Source organism: Callithrix jacchus, chromosome 14 (assembly GCF_049354715.1).
Source record: "Callithrix jacchus isolate 240 chromosome 14, calJac240_pri, whole genome shotgun sequence".
Lineage (NCBI taxonomy): Eukaryota > Metazoa > Chordata > Mammalia > Primates > Cebidae > Callithrix > Callithrix jacchus.
The window spans coordinates 83671917-83692731 of record NC_133515.1 but is presented as its reverse complement, the minus strand read 5'-3'; the positions used below and the strand labels follow the sequence as shown (position 1 = coordinate 83692731).

The following is a 20815-nucleotide window of genomic DNA, read 5'->3' as shown; positions in this document are numbered from 1 at the left end:
ACATCATGACCCCAAAAATGTTAAGGGCCATGCCCAGGGTTACTCAGCTCCTAAGTGGCTGAGCTGGATTCAAACACACATCTCCACAGCCCAAGTATAGCCTTGGTGAACTCCAAACCCTGCCTCATGGGCAGCAGTGACTGGTCTTGGATAACTTGCAACAGTCGAGACTCAGCTGCTCCCCAGAAAGGCTGACTTGGAATCGCATTCTCACTATGTGATCTTAGGAAAAACCTAACCAAGTCTTAAGTTCCACATCCGAGAAAGGGACATAATGCGCTCAGCCCAGCTTTCCTTCATCGCTGAATGCTATGAGATTCGAGTCAAAGAATGGGTGGAAAAGGGTAATGGATTTTTTTTTTTAAGAGACAGGGTCTCGCTATATTGCCCAGGATTATCTCAAACTTTTGGGCCCAAGCCATCTGCCAGCTCAGCCTCCCAAAGTGCTGGGATTATAGCCCCAGCTGATTTTCATTAGTTTTCTGTAAAATTCCTTGGCAGGGTCTGACCTCCTCCCTTCCCTACAGCAGATGTGCATCCCAAACAGGACAATTCAGGATACAAAGTAGGTCTGTGTGCCCTGTGCTGTGATCAAATGGAGCCTGGAAACATCTGGCCCCAGTGGTGAGCTGGGGCTGGAGAGAGCAATTGGCCATCTCTGACCAGGCCTGATTCTGGCCCTGGGCCCTGGGCCCTGGTATGGTGGATAGAAGCTGCCTTTTGTCCTACCACCACCCTGCATTTGGATATTTGCAGGCCCCTCTCATGGCTCATATCCCCTGACCTTCTTTTCATCCAGCCAAGAACCATAATGCACTGGCCCGGTCCCTCCCCTGCTTGATGTTTTCCTTCTCGGTCTCAAAAGAAAGTTTGTGGGATGCTTCTGAAAAGTGAATGGGGAGCACAGTACTTGGTTTCATGGCATTCTCCCATGGTGGAAAAACTGACGGCATCTCATGCCTCAGCATATCTGAGTAAAGACAGGAAGAGAATGAATGAGCAAACCATGTGAATATCTGGGAAAAGAGTGGCCTCAGCAGAAGGAACCACAGAGCAAAGAATCATGAGGCAGGAGTGTGCACTTCACTCAGCTCCTCTAAATGCTGCCATCTTACATAGCCAGAGTAGTTACCAAGCCCAAGAAATTAACATCATTATTATTATTAACTTATCTATGGAGCTGACACAATATTATTAACTTATCTATGGAGCAAATTCACATTTTGCCAGGATCCAATTCAGGATCCCACGTTCCATTTAGTTGTCATATCTCCTTAGACTCCCCAGTTGACGACAGTTCCTCAGCCTTTGTCTTTCTTGACCTTGACACTTTCAAAGAGGGCCAGACAGCTGACTTGAAATATCTCTCAATTTGGGTTGTCTGAAGTTTTCTTAGGATGAGATTAAGTGATTTTTGCAAGAATAATGTTGGTTCTTTCTCAGGGGTTACCTGACATCAATATATCTTAAGCCTGGTGGTGTTTGCAGACTTCTTCTCTATAAAGTTATTATTTTCCCTTTGTAATTAATAGTAGCTCATGGGGAGATACTGCAAGGCTATGCACATATCACATTTCTCATCTATTTTTACTCAAGTATCCACCAATGATTATCTGCAACGATTATTACAGTAGTGTTTGCTAAATGGTGGTTTGCTATCTCTATCATTTTTCAACATTTATTAATTGGGATGCTACTGTAAGGAAAAGTGGCACCTTCTCCTGATTTTGATTTTTTGTTAGTATGAACTCATGGATATTTCCTGTACCCTGTGGGTTATCCATTCTATCATTTTTTTATTTTGTTGCGGAAATGGTTCCAGCTTTGATGTCTGGGTATGCCTTTAGGTTTGTGCCTGTTTCCTTTTGATGTACCACATGGGGAGCTTTTTTAGATACTAACACCCAGCGCCACATTCAGATATCCTGACACCATCGTTCTGGAATGAGGCCTGGCTCTTGCACATTCCTACAGCTCTCCAGGTAGTTCTGTTATTTCGCCTGGGTTGAAATCCTTTGGTGTAGCTGAATGTTGAGGAGACTAAGGTGTAGAGAGCCCAGAGATGGAAAGGGACATGCTCAGAGTTACAGTTGTGGAGTTAAGGGAGCTGGGTCCACAGCCCTGTCCTGGCTCTCCCTCACTCCTCCGTCTTTCATAACCCTGGCTGCCAAATCACACGCCAGACACAGACATTCAGAAAGTGGTTCTCACACCTGGGACATTTGTGGTTCCCCAAGACCTTTTCAGGGGGTCCATCAGGTCAAAATGGTATTCTCTAACCTCTGATTGGGTGGTGTCTGGGGAAATACTAAGATGTTATTTGCCTTTTCACTCTCATTTTCTCAAAAGTGTACAGTGGAGTTGTCCAGAGGCTACATGGCATGTAATATTCAGCAGGTTGACTGCAGAACAGGCATGAGAATTCAGCTTCTAATAACCCAGACATTGGAGAGATGGGCAAAATGTAAAACAATGCCATGCTTCTCACTACATTTTTTATTTGAAAAATATTTTTGATTAAAAAAAGATCATTTACTTTAACATATATGTTTATTTTAAATACATACACATATATAAATATACATGAATATATTTATGACTAAATATAAATAATATAAATATATATTTGTCACAGTAAATATTGATGCCTATAATCCACATAAAGTTCTTTAGTGGCCTCAATAGTTTGTAAGTGTGTAAAGAGGTCTCAGGACCCAAACATTTTTCTAGAATATTCTAGAAATGGTTTTCTGCTTTTCTAGAGGATTCTAACCAAATGGGACATAACAACTTATAATAAAACAGGACCTACCCTCTACCACCTTCAAATCCTTTGGCACTGCTGGAATCTCAGAAAGTCTCCCTCAGGAATCTATTTCCACCTGGGCTGCGTGCTGCGTCTTCCTCTCAGCATGAACACAGCAGGTTCCTCATCTCTAATGCCCTCTGCAAAAATAAACACAGAAAGACTTCGCAGAATGCACGGGCAAAACACAGTGCACTCACACATGTGAAAATGAGATATTTCAAAATTAAACTATTCTGTAAGTTTCTGAGAAACAACGGGACAACTGAAATATCTGATAAGGCAATTAAGATTTGAAGCCGCTGTAACAGAAATGTAATTCTCAAGTAGTAGCTGGCGCTCAGGAGTAGCAGAGAAATTTCAGCCGGAGATGAGAAGTCCTTTAGCATCCACCTTCCTCTGGCAAGTAGGAGCGGTTTGTGCTAGTGAGTCGTGGGGTGTTCTTAGCCCCAAAGTTTAAGGAGGCAATGATGAAAATGCAGAGCTCGTGTTGTTTTTTAGTTCAAACAAGTTGGAGGGAAGATAAGTTTCTTGAGCGCCGGCTGTGTGACTGGTGTAAAGATGAACAAGGTCCAGTCCCTGCCTTCAGGTCTGTGTGGTTGCCAGGAGACAGGGGAGAGGCCTTCAGGACAGCGTGGTAGGCTCCATGATTCCAGACTGCACAGTGAGGGCCTTCTCAGGAGCGTGTGCCACAGCTCAGCCAGGGCTGCTTACAAGCCACAAGCAAGGGAGCATCATTCCTCAAAATCCATGTTCTCCAGCCTGGCTGTGCATGAGAATCACCAGGGGGGGTGCCTGTCCTCATTCTGGGGTTGGGTATGAAGGTTGACTACCTGTAGTTTTGAAAAGTGTCTTGGGTGATTTCCGTGAGCAGCAGGGCTGAGGACCATGATTCTAAATCAGACTTTCCTGGGCCTACTATAGCTGCCAGCAAGGACCAGCTGCATAATTTGCAGGGCTTGCTGCAGAAGGAAAATAGGAGGTTCTTTGTTCAAAAACTATTAAGAACTTCAAGACAGCAACAGCAGAGCATTAAACCAAGAATGGGCCCCTTTAGAGGGCAGGGCCCTATGCAAATGTACCAGTTGCACACCCACAAGGCTGACCCTGTCTCCAGCCACTGTTTCCCCCACAACCTCTTTAGAAGGACCCATAGCTGACTTCTCATCCTCAGTAGCGCTCCTGAGCAGATTCACGGGCTGGTTCCTTAAGGCAGCAAGCTCTCCAGCCATCATAGCCTCAGGATGAGTGAAGTCATCTCCACTGGAAGAGGCAGGCGGGGGAGATCTTCTTGGCTCTGTGCACCCTTCTCAGAATGATCTCATGCTTCCTCAAAGCCCATGCCTGCTGTCGCCTGGCTGCAGGCCCAGCCTCACATTTGTCACTGTGCACTCACACCCCCTGAGCACTCCACCCCCTTCCTCAGCCCACTCCCTGCAGCCATAGGCACCAACCCAGAGGAACCAAGTCTGCCGCTCCCTTCCCTTGCAGGAGCTGGCCCTAAGGGGTATTTCTTAGACGGAGTTGCAATCTTATAGAATGAAGAGTTGAAGACGTGAGCCCTTTCTCCAGCCAGCCCGTGCGATAGAAAATTCCCATTGTCAGCAAGGTGGATATAAATGGTTACAGGGAGTGGGCTGTGGTCATTTGTCATTTCATAATGGTTTCTGGAGATCGCACTACCAGCTACTGTCCACAACACCTACTTGGCCTTGGGCAATGGAAAGGTGGTCACAGGGTTGGTGCCCTGTGCTTACCAGGTATGTCTGGGAAGCCTCCAGGCCTGCCTGCCCCCAAACTTTGATACAGGGCCATGCCTTGGCACAGGATGTCTGTCCTCTCTTGTTTATTTACTCACTTCATCCCTGGTTGGCTTCACATTCTGAAAGGTAATGCTTCAAAAACAGTGGTTTTTTTTTCTTTTTCTTTTTGGAAGGAAAACTCTGTGTGTGTGTGTGTGCACGCGCGCGTACGCACGCATGCGCACGTACACACACATGTGCACAGGGCAAATAATAAAGCTTATTTTTTGAACAGAGTGTTGCCCTTTCACCCAGGCTGGAGTGCAGTGGCGTGATCTTGGCTCACTGCAACCTCTGCCTCCTAGGTTCAAGCAATTCTCCTGCCTCAGCCTTCTGAGTAGTTGGTACTACAAGCACATGCCCCTACACCCAGCTAATTTTTGTATTTTTAGTAGAGACAGGGTTTCTCCATGTTGGCCAGGCTGGTCTCGAACTCCTGACCTCAAGCAATCCACCGCCCCCTCCCAACCTTGGCCTCCCAAAGTGTTGGGATTACAGGTGTGAGCCACTGCGCCCAGTCAAATAAAGCTTATTTATCTTTGTTCCCTCCCCAGTCCTACGGCAGGGCCCCACATCCAGGAAATAGTTAATATTTACTAAATGCAATCAACATATAAATTACCTCGGGTGTCCAGAACACCTACAACCAAATGCTCATTTTATAAATGAGGAACCAGAGGCCTAGAGAATGGAAGCCCTACATCTGAGGTCTTAGAAGAGCGGGCACGTTGGCTGCTCATGAGAATCACCTGGGAACTTTTATGGCTCTGGAGGTTCACACTGCCCACCTGGCCAATGAAGTCAGGGTCCTGGAGGTGGGGCCTGGATGCAGGTGTTATAGTTCTGCAGGTGATTCTAATGCACCTGGTTTAAAAGTCCTGGCCGGTGAGGGAGGAGGCAGAGCCTAGGGTCATGCTGGAGAGAGGTGTGTGTGTGTCCTGCTCACTCCCCACATGCAGGGATGCTTGAGTGGTCATGACAAGGGGGCTTTCGGGGAGAGTATGCAGAGGGAGGCTTTTGGGGACATGCTATTGGTGGGAGAAGAGCTGGCCAGATTTGATGAATGTTTATCTGGGACTCTTCCTGGCTCTGCTAAGGGACTGGCATTTTGGCTGGAAGGCCCAGGACAGGATGAGGTGGCAGTCCCCCTCCCGCACCCTCCCAGAAGGTTCCTGAGTCCCCACAAGTTCCCACGGGTAGACGGCTATGGTGGAATGGTCTCCCCCACACACTGGCCACTCAGCCAGCACCGTGACTGCGCAGGACCAGCAGACCTGCTGCCTGCATTGACTAGGAGGAGTCTTACACCAGTTGCTTCAGAAGTAGACTTGAAACTACTTACCGTAAGTAATAAAACCATTAAGCTTATGTAGTGCTTACCAGACTATTAGGCAGGTGAGTTTCCATTTTCACTCTTAACAAATATACCCCAAAGTTGGTATTGTCTTGTTTTTTGGTGACTGACTTATTTCACTTAGTATAATATCTGCAGGTTCATCCCCATCACAAATAACAGTTCTCTGTTTTTAAGGGTTGAGTAATATTCCAGCGTGTGTGTGTGTGTGTGTGTGTGTGTCTACACACCACATTGTGTTTGTCCATTCATCCGCTGATGGGCATTTGTGTTGCTAACTCCTTTTGGCTCTTCTCTTGTGAATAATACTGTTATGAACATGGGAACAGATAAGATAGTAGCCAGTTTTCTTTAGATTTTTTAATGATTTTTACTTTCTGATATATGTGTGTATGTCTGTATGGCCTTACCTTCTCAGATGAAAGGTAGCATAACTCTCCACATTGTTTTCCACCTTTTCCAAGTAATATTTTGGAGATAATTCTCCCGTCAGTATCTGTAGATGGTCCTCATGCCTCTGAACTCAGTCGTATGAACTGTCCAGTCAGTTCCCCACCAGATGTTTAGGTTGTTTCCAGCATTCTTAGGAGAGGGCTGTGGAGTTTTGTTTGTTTTCGCCAGTGTATCGTTGGACTAGGTTCTTAGAAGTGGGATCGTGGGACAAGGGTAAATGCGTAATGATTACATTAGACCTCGGCAAGTTCTTCTTGGTTTAAGTGTAGAAGAGGGCATGGCGAAATCACCTGAGCAAGGCTTCTTGAGGGCACACATGTTGAGACCACTTTTCTAAGAGTTCAGATACTAATATTTTGGTGAATCACATCATCAAAAATAATTTTGTCAAAAAATCTATTTTCCAGAAGTAGATGGGCTTGCACTTCAATAATAATTATTATTATTTTTGAGACAGTGTCTTGCTGTGTTGCCCAGGCTGGAGTGCCATGGCGCAATCTTGGCTCACTGAAACCTCCACTTCCTGGATTCAAGCAATTCTCCTGCCTCAGCCTCCTGAGTAGCTTTGGATTACAGGCGCCCACCACCATGCCCAGTCAATTTTTGTATTTTTAGTAGAGATGAGATTTCACCATGTTGGCCAGGCTGGTCTAGAACTCCTGACCTCAGGTGATCGCCCACCTTGGCCTTCCACAGTGCTGAGATTACAAGGGTGGACCTTTGATTATTTAAAAAAAAAAATTTAAATTTGTAAACTGCTGTACCCAGCTTTCATTTAGAACCGGATGCTTTATGAATGACTTTAAGCAGTCACCATTAAGAATACATTGTGCAAAAAGAATGGCTGGGCTGAACACTGGGATAAGTGAAATATTAGATACCCTTATCTAGGCTTTCCAGAAGCTTATACTCCAACGATGATGATAAAACTGAAAAATAACTGTAACATAAGACAGCTTATAACCAGTCAAGTGAGAGCTACAGAGAAGTATCACCCATGGTAGGAGGACATTTCAAGCTAGATTGATCAGGATAAGCTTCAGAGAAAAAATGGGATTCAACTAGACTCGGGCTGGTTAAGGAAGCACGTTTCACAAATGAGAAATGTGTACAAAGTTGGGAAAGGGCTAGGAGACATGAGGAGGTTTGAGCAACCAGTTGTGCGGGTATGAGAAGTTTCACTCAGGAGAAAATGCCTTAGAACAAGGTTAAGGCTGGACTAGAGGACCCGGGGGAGGCAGAGGAGTCGGGACTGTCCAACAGTTGGTAGGAAGCACTGAATTACAAGAAGGGAAGCTCCACGATAAAACTGGTGTTGCAGTACAATCAAGGAATGAGTCCAGTGCACCATGACTGGCGTGGGGAGACTGTGGGAGCAGGAAACTGATGGGATGTTGCCAGACCTGCCCAGCTCTCATGCAATAGTTGTGTGCAGAACACAAAGAAGGACTGCCCTGGTGAGGGAGATATGGGTGGTGGTGACAGCTTGAGTGTCCAGGAAGGAGGAACATTGCAAGATTCTGAACCTGCAGCGTTGGGAGAATGTGAACTGCCTCTGCCAACAGGAATCGTTAGAGCTGTAGTATTTACACTTCAGAAACTTCCCATAAGGAAATGCCCTTGATACAAATCTGTGTGGAGGCAATGACTGAATCATTCTGATGGGCAAATAATTGATGAGATTGTCCAGACACTGCTATGGAGAACCCTCAGGTTCCCAAATATTCCCTGGTGTGGATGGACAAGGCTGCCCAGCCTCTTGATGCCTCTCATTGCACAGGAAATCACACTTGCTCCAGCCTCCCTCCACACTGGGAGGTTGGGGAGTTTGATAGTTGAGGTGGACATTTGTGGTCATTTGGCCATCCAGCATCAGTTCATCCTGTTCTTAATAACAAGTGTTGAATTTTTGTCTTAAAAAACTCATCCCTCCCCGATCCATGTAGTCCAGGTTACTCAACAGGCTCCACAAGTAACCCAGGGGTGTAACACATGTCATGTATCTGGGCAATTGACTGGTTCAGGAATGAGCACTGAAACCCCATAGAGGGTTGTTGTTGCGCCACTGGGGCAGCAGTCTCTCTTGTTCGCTCCCACTGGACTTGAACCTGAAAGGATGCAGGGCTGAAGTGGCTGCAGGCACCATGCCATCCCACATGGATCCTGCAAATCAAGCCAAGGACAGCACAAGCTGTCTCTTAGTCATTTACTTTAAAAGCATTTCAGTATGAAGAGTGTACTATATATGTGCGGAATAGTGTCTTATGTCCATCCCAGGACACACTAGCTGGAATTGCTAGAGGAATTAAGCCTTTATATAATTTATCAGTGAAACGAGTAATGCTGAAGGTAGATGGGTGGTGAGAAACAAAGCCCTCCGCCTCCTTTTGCTTAAACGGAGGGCAGGAGTTCCACAAGCCCAATGCTCCAGGCTATGGGACTGGCGTTCTTGGGGCCGGTCTGTGCTCTTCTGGTCCTGCATTCCCCATTCCCAGAGAACAATATCGTGGGCTCCCCTCCACATGAATCTATCACACAAAGTGCTCACTTGAGAAGACAGAGTGGGGCATTGCAGAAGGCCCCATTACAAGAGGCTCCATGTTTCTCTTGTGTTTGTCTGTTTGCTAAGCACATTTTTACCCATTTGTCAGATTTTGGTCCAAGATTTGCTTTCATAGTTATATACTCCCTAATGTGAGGTGAAGGCTCGGGGCACAGAGTCCCATTTATCTTAGCTAAGAGTTGGTGATGGTGGTATTTATATAAGATCTCACATTTGTGGAACAACCAAACTTCTCAATAGCAAGGCTGTGAGAGGGAGGAAAATCAAGTTCTGATGACATTCGTTGAACCCTGAATTCAATTGTGGCACCTGGACTTTTTCAATTATGGAGGCAGTACATTGTTTTCTTGATTAGGCCACTTTTCTTGACATCTGTGGGAAAAAGAGACCTAACTAGCCAGCTTTTCCTTAACACTACACACTGCAATGCAGGACACTGAGGAAAAAAGCAGCACCTTAACCTGCAGGTTTCGTCATTCTTGCCAAAACAGAAATAAAACACGTACAAACTATTTAATTCACTCCTTTATTCTGGGATGTATATTACAGGTAACACAACTCACAAATATACCATCGGACATTGAAAGCTAAGGCCATTCTGTGAGTTATTTTTAAAACTTGGTGTTTTGCACATAATCTTAAAAAATGAATTACTAAAACCAAGTTTCTCTTCTGAAATAAAAATCTAATGTAGGTACAGGATAACTTTAGGGCTATATCTAATCTGAAGCTTATCAGGTAGCAAAACCATGGTGGCGCGTGCGTGTAATTCCAGCTACTCAGGAGGCTGAGGCAGGAGAATTGCCTGAACCCAGGAGGCGGAGGTTGCGGTGAGCTGAGATCACGCCATTGCACTCCAGCCTGGGTAACAAGAGCGAAACTCCGTCTCAAAAAAAAAAAAAAAAAAAAAACAGCTCCAAGGCAACCACTACCTCAGCATGAAGCTCACTCCTTCATATGTTAGTGTTTACCTGCTACAGTGTCCACTGTGTAGAGAACATTTCCCTCTCAGTAGCAAAAGACTTTCCCTAAGAAACACACTACATACTACAGAATCCTTGGAACAAGAAAAAGAAAGGGAGCTGTAACTAAGGCACTGAAAGCACATTATTTGTATAAAGAAATGTAAACAATTTAACACCAACAGGCTCCCTCCGTTGGAGTCTTTATAGAAAAAAGGACACAGGGGCATCATAGTCAGGGGTCTAGTTTGAAGTCCGGGTGAAACAAATGTTTCTGGAGAGTTCAGTCTTGGCTACCAATAAATGATTTCTAACACGGTGCTGTTGAATTAACTAGTTTCAAAGTGACTCAAGTGGAAGCTGTTATTTCCCTTGAATCTGAGTTTTAATAGCATATAACAAGGAAGGATTTTATAGGAGTCTTAAATTATGGGCTTTTTCTAACATTTATTTCAGTCTTTTACCAAGTTCTTCTAATGAATTTTAGCATTATTTTGGCTTGTTTCATGAAGGAAGTCTGGTGTAAGAACTTGTTACCTAATCAGTGCCCCTCCTTCTAAGTTCGTATTTCAAGTAGCATGGTTCCTGTCATAAATAAACTACACTCGCTTTAACACCGTTCAGAATGGTACATTTAGCAACTGGACATACAGCACTGTAAACATTTCAAAGTCCATTGAGCTTACCAAGAAAGGACTGAAACTACGAACACAGGAACTGTGTCTTGCTGCAGACAAGCAGCTGCTCTGGCTCTGGTGCGGTGAAGTGGGCAAGTGTGGAAGGGACAATTCCTGAGGCCAATTATTGAAGCTAAATTAATTTCTTCTTGACACATTAGCATTAATTCTAAGTAGTACCAAGTCCCAGACCATTAACTGTATAGTTCTTTAATTTTTTTTTAAATCAGAGAAGAAAAATGCTTTCACACAGATGAATGTATAGGAAAACACAAATAATGACATTTTTTAAGAGAGCCTTATTGCAAAAAAAAAAAAAAAGGACTTCATTATTTTTGGAATTACTATCTCTAATTCTTAAAAACCGGGTACAGTGTCTGTATCCCTAAGTTTAGTGCTTTAGCTGTACAGCACTAAATGCACTTTATGAATTTGGGGTAGGTAAAATCAAGCTTGTATTTTATCTTAAACATGTTTTCTATGATGAAAAGGAACAAAATTTTAAAAAACGAAGGTTTTTCCCTTCTAAAGGTTTCAGTTAAAGAGGACATGCAATTAAATGTTGTTACCTCGAACAAGGAGTCTCATGACTGTAGGAAGGGCAGACGGGCTCCATTACCAACGCTGGGGTAGAAAGCACAGCTCTCCTGTTTTACCCAGCACAAATGCAATCCTGGCTATTAAAATATTTGTGTTTCCAAATACAACCAAAGGAAATCTTAGAGAAACATAAATTAGAAAACTCTTTTATTAAAGGGAAATAACAAAAAAAGGTGTTTTTTGTTTTTGTTTTTGTTTTTTTTGTTTAAGAAGAAAACAAGCCTTAAAACCATGAAGTTAAATAGCTGGGTCTGGAGCAGATGTGCATAATAACTAATTAGTAGCTCCCAGAGGATTAGAAACAGCTTTAGAAAGGGAACAGCTGAATATGGATTGGTGTGTTTCAGAAGAGGCAGCAGTTAATACTCTTCCAATAAAAATGATGTGTTAACAGTGTTCAGCCTCAACCGGTGCTTTCTCAGAGAATCTGCTTGATAAGTTCAGGTCATGATGTGTTTACTTATCATGGCAATGCAGATGCGATTATTGAGAAGGCCTTCATACCTCACAGTATAAAGCAGTAAGTAGCTTCTGAGGCTGGTTCAATGCAGAAGTAAAACTGACAGTTTTGCTAAAAGCTTAAGACTGCTAATTGCCTATTTTCTGCAGCTCTGACCAGCATCCCTCTCACATGACAAAAAAAAAAAAAAAACCAAAGAGTGTAGAGCGCCAACAGAATGAAAATGACAACACTTTTCTTTTGCCTCAGAAGGACACTGGTGCTTGTTGGTGCGCTGGATTTTCCACTGAGTCCAAATGACAAGAATATTTGGGCAAACAATTGGTCACAAGTGGGTCGAGATACTACTATTGAAAGAGGAAGGCTAAAACTAAAGAGATCCCTTGCTATCATTAAGGATTAATTTTTGTGTTTTTACTTTGATTTTAAAAGTAATATTTGTCAAGGCTCCAAGGGGTTGAATAATTTAGGATAAACCATTACCACCCTGTCTGCAAGCCATCTGCTGTTTTAATGGTAGATGTTAGATACCCATGCACATGTAGAAAAAACAACCTTCCTTTTTTGGTAGGTTGTAAAGAAATATTTCAAAAGACAGTTTCTGACTGGAATAACAGAATGTTCTAAGTGTTCCTTTATAAAAGTATGTGACTTCATGTATACCATTTTTAACAGAAAAAGCTACACCTGCCAAAATGTAAGGAAACCAGCACTAAGCATGCAATACTGAATGTGAGAAAGGAACTTCAACCATATTACTTCCTATCTTTTAAAATTCAAACCAAGTTTCAAAGTGGAGAGCCTGTGGTTGCTCCCTGAGTCCAGGTTTTATCTTCCACGAGAGAAAAGGGCACAGCTGGTCTTCTGACATCTTGGTCAGCACATGATGTTATGAATAATGAAGGGCTTCCTGTCAAAATGCTTGATCAGTTTCATGACAAGGGAGTTCTCTGGTCTCTGATCTTAAGGATGAGATGGGTTTGTCTGGCGCAGGAAGAAGTGTGCCAAGGGATGGAGCCTGGGCACCACCTGCCTGGGTACCTGGAGGAACACTTGACCTCAGTGAGATAACCCGGGCAGTCCAATAACAGCATGTGATCTGGCCATTGTTCATGAGTTTCAGATCTGCCTCTGGTATGGGGAGTCTGTTAGGATTGGGCCTTTAAGAAAAATATGTGTGTTCCTTGTCTGCTAAAAGCCTGAAGATTGTTTAATAATATTCTAGCCCAAGTTATTTCACCCTGATTACCCCGTGCTATGTACACAGTATCGAAATTACATTCAGAGATTTAAGAAAAATTGTAGCAATATTTTCCCCACAAAACTCAGTGCAAAATATCTTTAACAAATAATGATGGCAGTAAGAAATATTCGACATAGTCATGCAAAAATGCATCTGAGCTTACAAAGGTTTAGAACATTTCCAAAATATGCCCTAGGTTTTTACATGGTAAACCTTATAATCTTACTCATTTTTCTTTAAATTTAAATGTGGCTGTTTGTGTAAAAATCGGTAACATGCAAGTTCTATGATCTCCAGTCCACCAAATATTCTCTCCTGCAGCACGAAGATTATGATAGTAACTATAAAATACCACCGAACAAGACTGTACAAATATATGAGCAGGCACATTGCAAGGCTGAACAGGGTCCAATACAGTATAGACAGCAACTTGACCACAAGGACCCTGAGTTCAGACTTGCAAGGTGGAATGAGACTCTGTCTGGTAAAACAAAAATTCTTCTCCCCTTGATAGAAGGAACGCAGCCTCTCTTCTTTCTCTTCCCACCGCTTGTGGCACCAGAGTTGAAGGTCCTCCTTGGATGTGGGGAGGGTGTCTATTGGATACCGGCGGACGTGAAAGTGGATTTCCGTGGGAAAGTCTCCTTGGAGGAGGTGCTTCTCTGACTGAGGAATGTTGTGAGGATACGCCACAGTGATATCATGGATAGCATCAAGGTTCTTACCTAGGTTTTGAAAAGATAAAAACATAGACTAAGCAGGGATCAATTTGGGTGAGAATGCTGATTCACACTGCAGGGCAGCACCAGAAACCGAGAAATCAGGACAACGTGAACCACAATGAACAAGCAAGGGTCAGAGATACTGGTGTTCCTGGGCACCTGGGTCAATATTTACCAGTCATCTTTAGTTTTATTTCCTGCTTGTTAATTACCACAAAAATCTTTAGAAAGAAAATATCTTGATTTGCAGAAACAGTAATCTGCCATTCTAAAATTACTAAGCACATTAACTCAAACTTGAGATGGGAATTAAACATTACAGGACTAGCTCCTTAAATATCAACAGAATTCACAGTTTTGATATATCCTATTAATATAGCCATCTCTCCAAATAAAAACAGATTTTCTCACCTTTAACCCAATGTTACCACGATAACTACTGAAAAGAAAAACTTACAATTAAACTTAGGTGGTGAGAAACATGTGAAAACTTCCATATATGTTTTTGTTTTTAAGAACATCAACTTGAGCCAGGCACGGGGCACACGCCTATAGCCCAGGTACTCGGGAGGCTGAGATGGGGGAATCACTTTTGCCCAGCAGTTCAGCCTGGGCAATACAGTGAGACCTAGTCTTAAAAAACAAATAGATAAATAAACTTGAACTCCAAGTAAGACCCTGATCCTGTATCCTTTCATCCTGAATTTAACTTTGGGGGTAAGTGTTTTTAGCAGTCAGTCAGATTGCTAGGTGCTGCAGACAGTCAAGAAAGACGTGGTTCCAAACCTCACTCAAGATGTTCTCAACATAACCGGGGAGACAGGCGCACACATAAAGGCCTAAATAGACTTTATAGGAACACATGAGGGGTCAGTAAAGGAGAGGAACGAGGTGGGGTAGTGGCAGAGTGAATGTCCCCGCAGAAAAGCACAGTGGGGATGGGAGCACTAAAGTAGGCAGGAACCAGGTGGTCCAAAGCCTTCATGTTCTTCAGAATTTAAACTTAATTCTGTAGGTGGCAGAGAAACATCTTAATTAGTGGAAAACCACTTAAGGGTTTCAGACAGAAGGGACCCATATATTTCATTTCCGCAAAGATTACTCTTTGGGGGCAGTGACCCGAATGGTTTGGAGGATCAGGGGCAAAAGGGATAGAGCAGTTTGATGGCTACTGCAATACAGCAGGCAAGACATGGAGAGGACGTAGGGGCCAAAAAAGATGTGTGACACGATACTGTACAGTGGTGAACTGGATGTGGGAGAATGAAGAGGAGGGAGCAGGGAGGAATGAATCTAGGTCTGTTTTTGGCTCAGGGAACCAAGTAGAGGGTGGGGACATAGAGATTAGAAATGCAGGTCGAGTGTTGGATCTGTAAGGGACCCTGGGGGTCATTTAATCCAACTCTGTATATGAGGCCGAGAAGTTTGGTATCTTGCCCAAGGGCGTACAGCTTATTGGTTCAAAGTCTCTGAATGTTACTTTCTTCCATACTTCTGATGAGGACTTTGATTACTTACTGAATCATATGAAGGAGACAAAACAAATCTGTGCTGATAAGATATCAGAACAGTCATTGCCTGTGGGGTGGGAAATGAGAAGGGGCATAAGGAAATTTTTGGGGCGACATTCTAGATTCAGGTGTGGATTACATGATGCTTACATATGTCAGAATAACCAGATTGTACATTCACATTTCACTCTTTAAATTTTACCTCAATAGCAGTAATAAAGATATGAAGCAACTCTCCCACCTTATGCCACATTTAACCTTTCCACTGAACAGATTAGGTTGTATTCACTTTTTAAAAACAAATTCTTCAAGTTTTCTGCAAATGTTTGTCAGTCTCCACTACTCTGTGATTTACTTTAGGGTAAGAACCAGGCTTCAATTTGATTTCATCACTGAATTATAAAATAATCACTTAATGAGAGCTACTTTATAAATGGAAATGCTACATCAACAGGCTTAGACTCAAAGTTGAAAGGACAGTCCTTCAGGAGTCAGAAGTGCTGTGTATTGTTCATAGTGGGGAGAGGAAGTGTAAATGAAAGGCTCCTTGAAGAAAGCTTCAGTGGAGATGAATCTGAAGACAGACTAGGCCAGACCCGCTTGGTTCTAGAGAGAATTGGGCCAGTAGTTAGAAGCCCATGGGAAAAGCTTTGTGACTGAGCTATCAAGAGGTGACGGATTTACCATTTGAGGAAAGGCTGGCTGACCCTGTACCTTGTATGCCATAGTGGGAATTTACATGCTGAAAGGTGGGCTGTCTGATCAAGCATCCAAAAAAGAAGATCCTATTCTATTGCTGACAAACTGAGTATGATACATTCCTGAAGATATTAATATGTCTCATCTTTAACTCACTTGCATTAAAAAAAAATCAATCTTTTGTTTATCTTCATAAGCGATGAAACTCATCCTTGACTAGACAGTACAAGCCAGTTTAATATGTAGAGCACTCTCCATCTGCAGGCCTCAGAGGCCATTCATTTCTGTCCGCCAACCACAACCATAATCCTTGTTTTAGTTGCCTTATCTCAATGCCACTCACCCTTTTCTTTTTCTCACTTAGAGGCAAATAAGATGTCTTTACCTCCTGTAACCTGTCTGCCAATTAGCCAGATTCAGAACTATGTTCACATTTCATGTCCTTTCAAAACTCCTCTGCATGATTAGAAGAAATACTTCTGCTTCTACCTCCTGCCCAAAGACTTCTCTCCTCAGTCAGAATTACAGGTCTTTCACCAATATCACCTTTTGCAACAGCCTTGACCAATTTCCTTTCCCCATGTAGCTCCTTCTATCTTTCTACTCAGTCATTCTACACAATTGTCACATTCAGTATTAAAATCTTAGGAAAAGCTCATTCACATGTCCTAGCTTTTCTCATACAGGTGGTTCCTAATGCTTACAGATCAAATACAGTCATCTGTTTTTACAAATTGGTATCAAAATTGTGAGAAGAATGCTCCTCTTTCTTCCTTCCTCTTGACAATCTATAGTGTGTGTGTGTGTGTGTGTGTGTGTGTGTGTCGCATGTGTGTCTGGGATTATAAAGTTCAGTACAGAAATAGCAAGTTTGATGGCACCACTGACAGAAATTTTCTTTGATGAAAGATTCTAGATTTATGACAGAACTGAGTGTGGAGGGCTGTGAAGGGCTGTGGATGCAGACTGCCTGGGTTCAGATCCTGGCTCTGCCTCTTGCTGAGTTACTCAATCTCTCTGTGGCTTACTTAGTTCCTGTATCTATAAATGACCTGGGAAGGCTGTTGTGAAGCTTAAATAAGGTATGTAAAAATGTACAAAACAGGATCTGATACATAAAAATTCTCAATAAAGGCTGTTTACTAGGCTGTACCCTTTTTCACTAACTTTAGCTCCTAGAGTCCACTGACACCAACACAGTAGGGGGAAATTACATTTCAATACTGTCTCCACACCACTGTCCACAGCACTGTTCACCTAGGCCTTGAGAATGCCAATTAGAAACCTCCTAACTTTTCTACTCAACACAAATACTGAAACAAACGTTTCACAAAATTGCCAAAAATATTCCTTCTGCTTCAAATATTTAGCCTTTTTTCCTGAAGTATCTCATCTCAACTCCCTTCGATGTCTAGTTCAAATGCTAAGGGTTCTAAGAAGAAGCTTGTTCAAGTACCAAGGCCCAAAGTGGCCTCCCCGCTTTGAATGCTTAAAGCACATGCACTGATAACCTCATCTGGGTACTTGGTTGCTATCCTGTGTCCTTACTAGATGCTCAAGTACCTTAAGGGCAAAGACCATGTCTTTGATTTTTTTGAGATCTAGCATCTAGCATAATGCCCTCCATTTAAAAAGGCTCCAGAAATGAGTAGGTGACCAATATTTATATGGTTGGCTATCTTCTCATCTAAAAATATAGAAGATAATTAAAATGCTCTCTCCATTGAGTTGTGTTAACAATTTGGTAAGCTAATGTACAGTGAGCTCTTTGCACTGTACTTGGCACACAGTAAGTTCCTGGATGTTAGCACCTATTACAATTTCTATGACTTGTTCCATGGTATGATTTTTTCAACCTGGGTTCTATTAAATCTTGGTGCTGAAAGAATTATAACAATCTCATGGTGAAGGGGGAAAGGGTTTGCCTGTGAGAAAACATTTTAAATGGTCCATTTTAAGGCATGATAAATCTAAGTACTGGCATCCAGCCTATGAACGTTAACAAACCACATGGCTCATGCACCTAGAGGGTCACAATAAGCGAACAGAAAGTAAAGGAGGGGTTAGCCTATAAAAGGAAGAAAGTTTCATTACTGGGAAATTGAAACTTAAGTGGTCCAGGGTATAACCTTATAAGGGGGATAATGAAACTTAGGCGATGTCAAGACTGTAACCCCATAGTACTCAACCACTGAGGAACTGAGGGAGGGACTTGTGTGCTTGGAGATAAATTATCAGCTATAGCTACTCTGGGTGTACCTGTCCACCAGACACCCGATCTTACAAGACCGCTATTAAAAGTCTCACTTTCGCTGTTCTTCATGCCTCTAAGTCCATTCTTTGGGTTTGGATGGGTGAGCGTGTTTCTCACAGACCCATTTGACACTCGAAAATATTTTAAAGGTGTTAGTAACCACAAAAATTTATAAAAATCTGATAACTTAGCTAGTGGCAAGAAAATTTAAACACATTTTGTAAATACTGAGATCTTATGATGCACAGTCTCACATCAAGATTCCATAAAAATAAATATTATTCTTTTTTAAAAAAGTTTAGATAACCTGTGGATAAAAGATAAAATCAAAAGGAAAATTATGAATTATCTAAAAAGGAATGAAAAAGAATCATAGGATACAGAGAAGACTGTATTAAAAAGAAAAATTTATGACCTTACATGCCTCATTACTAAAGAGAAAAACTGTAAAAGAGAAACTACTCATATTGAAAATTAGAGGGAGAAAAACAGAATACAAATGGAGAGAAAAGAAAATTACTAAAGATAAAAAGCAGTACTTAATAAAGCTAAAAAACAGTTAATGCAGAAATTAGTTATTTGATAAAGATGAATAAGATACTTAAACCCTATGGATCTGATTTGAGAGAAAAAAGCATACTTAAAATTACATATAGTAAAAGACACTAAAATACAGAAGAGCTTAAAGGATTATGAAACATGAATCTACATGTGATAAAATCACAAAGACTTGTATACAACACATATACATGTATAAATTCATGTACTCATAATCCTTTAAATTCATATGCCGCCTTTGTTTTCATTATAATTTTTGAGAGAGCATTCAAAATTCAATGTGAAAACAAGAACAGTAACAAAGTGTACTTTATCTTACAGTTGGGTCCAACAAATTTGTTTACAAGTTGCCAAAACCCCTGCAAATGAAACAATAAAGGCCTAAAAGAAGCATGAGCATGTGCATAATCTACTAATTTGCTGGTCTTTGAAATAAATGAGACTAGAGACAGCACATTATTATAGTCTCTATGCTCTGATGTTAGGATTGAAGATGACTGAAGATGCAGGTGGCTATTACTATTTATTGAGTGCCTCCGATGTGCCAGGCATTATTCATGCAAAAAATTATCTACAGAGCATTCACTGTGCCAGTCACTGCTGTAGTCATCTGGGGTACATGGGTGAAGAGAAAAGAAAATTCTTGCCCCTACAGTGTTTATCAGTGCACACAGTCACTTTTAAGTATCATAAGAGCCCTTGAGAGATTGTCTCTTTTATAGTTGCAGAAACTGAGCCACAGAGAAGTCACTTTTTGAATATCACAGTTAGTGGTCAGTTCTGTGTGACTCTAAAGCCTTTCCACTATGCTACTCTACTTTCTAAAAACGGCATACTAAGAGCAGGAGCTACAGAGGCAGACTGACCTAGTTTTGTACCCATCAAAACCATAGCACACTGTTTAAATTACATATACTTGTAAATCTAGAAAATATATAATACAGATTAACCCTGTAAAATTATGCTCCAATAAAAAGTCTAGTGTTATTAAATTCCCTACCATCTTTCTGTGTGTTTTTGCATATAATAGAGTTCACTGCAATTTCTTTCTTTTCTCCATTGAGAGGAAAAGTAAATTTGGCTGAAGATGGGATATTATCAATGAGGTAGTGGGCAAGTTGCTGTCTTCAGGAGTAAGACAACTAGAAAGTAGAAGGTGAATGGTTTCGGTAAGTTACAGATGGCAGTTTTGTCTTTCCATGGCCCTGGTTGTAATATCTCCCATTTTGTTTCTAACTGAGCTTATTTGGATCTTCTCCATCTTTGCAACTAACCAGCTTTTTGTTTCATTTACCTCTTGTATTTTGTGTTTGTTTCAATTTGATTTAGTTCTGCTCTGATCTCAGTTATTTCTTCTGCTGGGTTTGGGTTTGGTTCTTGTTTCTCTAGTTCTTTGAGATGTGACCTTAGATTGTCTGTGCTCTTTCAGACTTTTTGAAATAGGCGTTTAATGCTATGAACTTTCCTCTTAGCACTGCTTTTGCTGTATCCCAGAGGTTTTGATAGGTTACACCATTATCATTCAGTTCAAATAATTTTCTAATTTCCATCTTCATTTCCTTGTTGACCTGACAATCATTTTGGAGTAGGTTATTTAATATCCATGTATTTGCATGGTTTTGTGGGATCCTTTTGGAGTTGATTTTCAATTTTATTCTGCTGTGGTCTGAGAAAGTACTTGATATAATTTTGATATTCTCAAATTTATTGAGATTTGTTTTGTGGCCTATCATATGGTCTATCCGAGAGAATGTTTCAGCTGCCAATGAATAGAATGTATATTCTGCAATTGTTGGGTAGAATGCTCTGTAAATATCTGTTAAGTCCATTGTTTCTTTGTTGACTTTTTGTCTTGATTACCTGTATATTGCTCTCTGTGGAGTAAAGAAGTCCCCCACTATTAATGTGTTGTCATTATCTCATTCTTAGGTCTTGTTTTACAAATTTGGGATCTCCAATGTTAGATGCATATATATTTAGGATTGTGATAGTTTCCTGTTGGACTCGTCCTTTTATTATTATATAATGTCCCTCATTGTCTTTTTTTAACTGCTGTTGCTTTAAAGTTTGTTTAGTCTGATACACAAACAGCTATTCCTGCTCACTTTTGGTGTCGATCTGCATGGAATACCTTTTCGACCCCTTTACTGT

The 20815-nt window shown here is 41.7% G+C and overlaps 1 protein-coding gene across 13 annotated transcripts in view; it reads right to left on the bottom strand.

Annotated features, from left to right (window-relative positions):
- Positions 1-9490: 9490 nt before the first annotated feature.
- LCLAT1 (lysocardiolipin acyltransferase 1) overlaps positions 9491-20815 on the bottom strand; it is a 185657-nt gene continuing 174332 nt past the window's right edge. For all 13 annotated transcript variants that reach the window (XR_013526133.1, XR_013526132.1, XM_008980920.5 and 10 more), the window contains one exon: positions 9491-13645. Coding sequence is in view for 11 of the 13 variants with exons in the window: in XM_008980920.5 (XP_008979168.1) it covers positions 13143-13645 (503 nt within the window). In the remaining 2 variants the exon portion in view is untranslated. The remainder of the gene's footprint in view (positions 13646-20815) is intronic.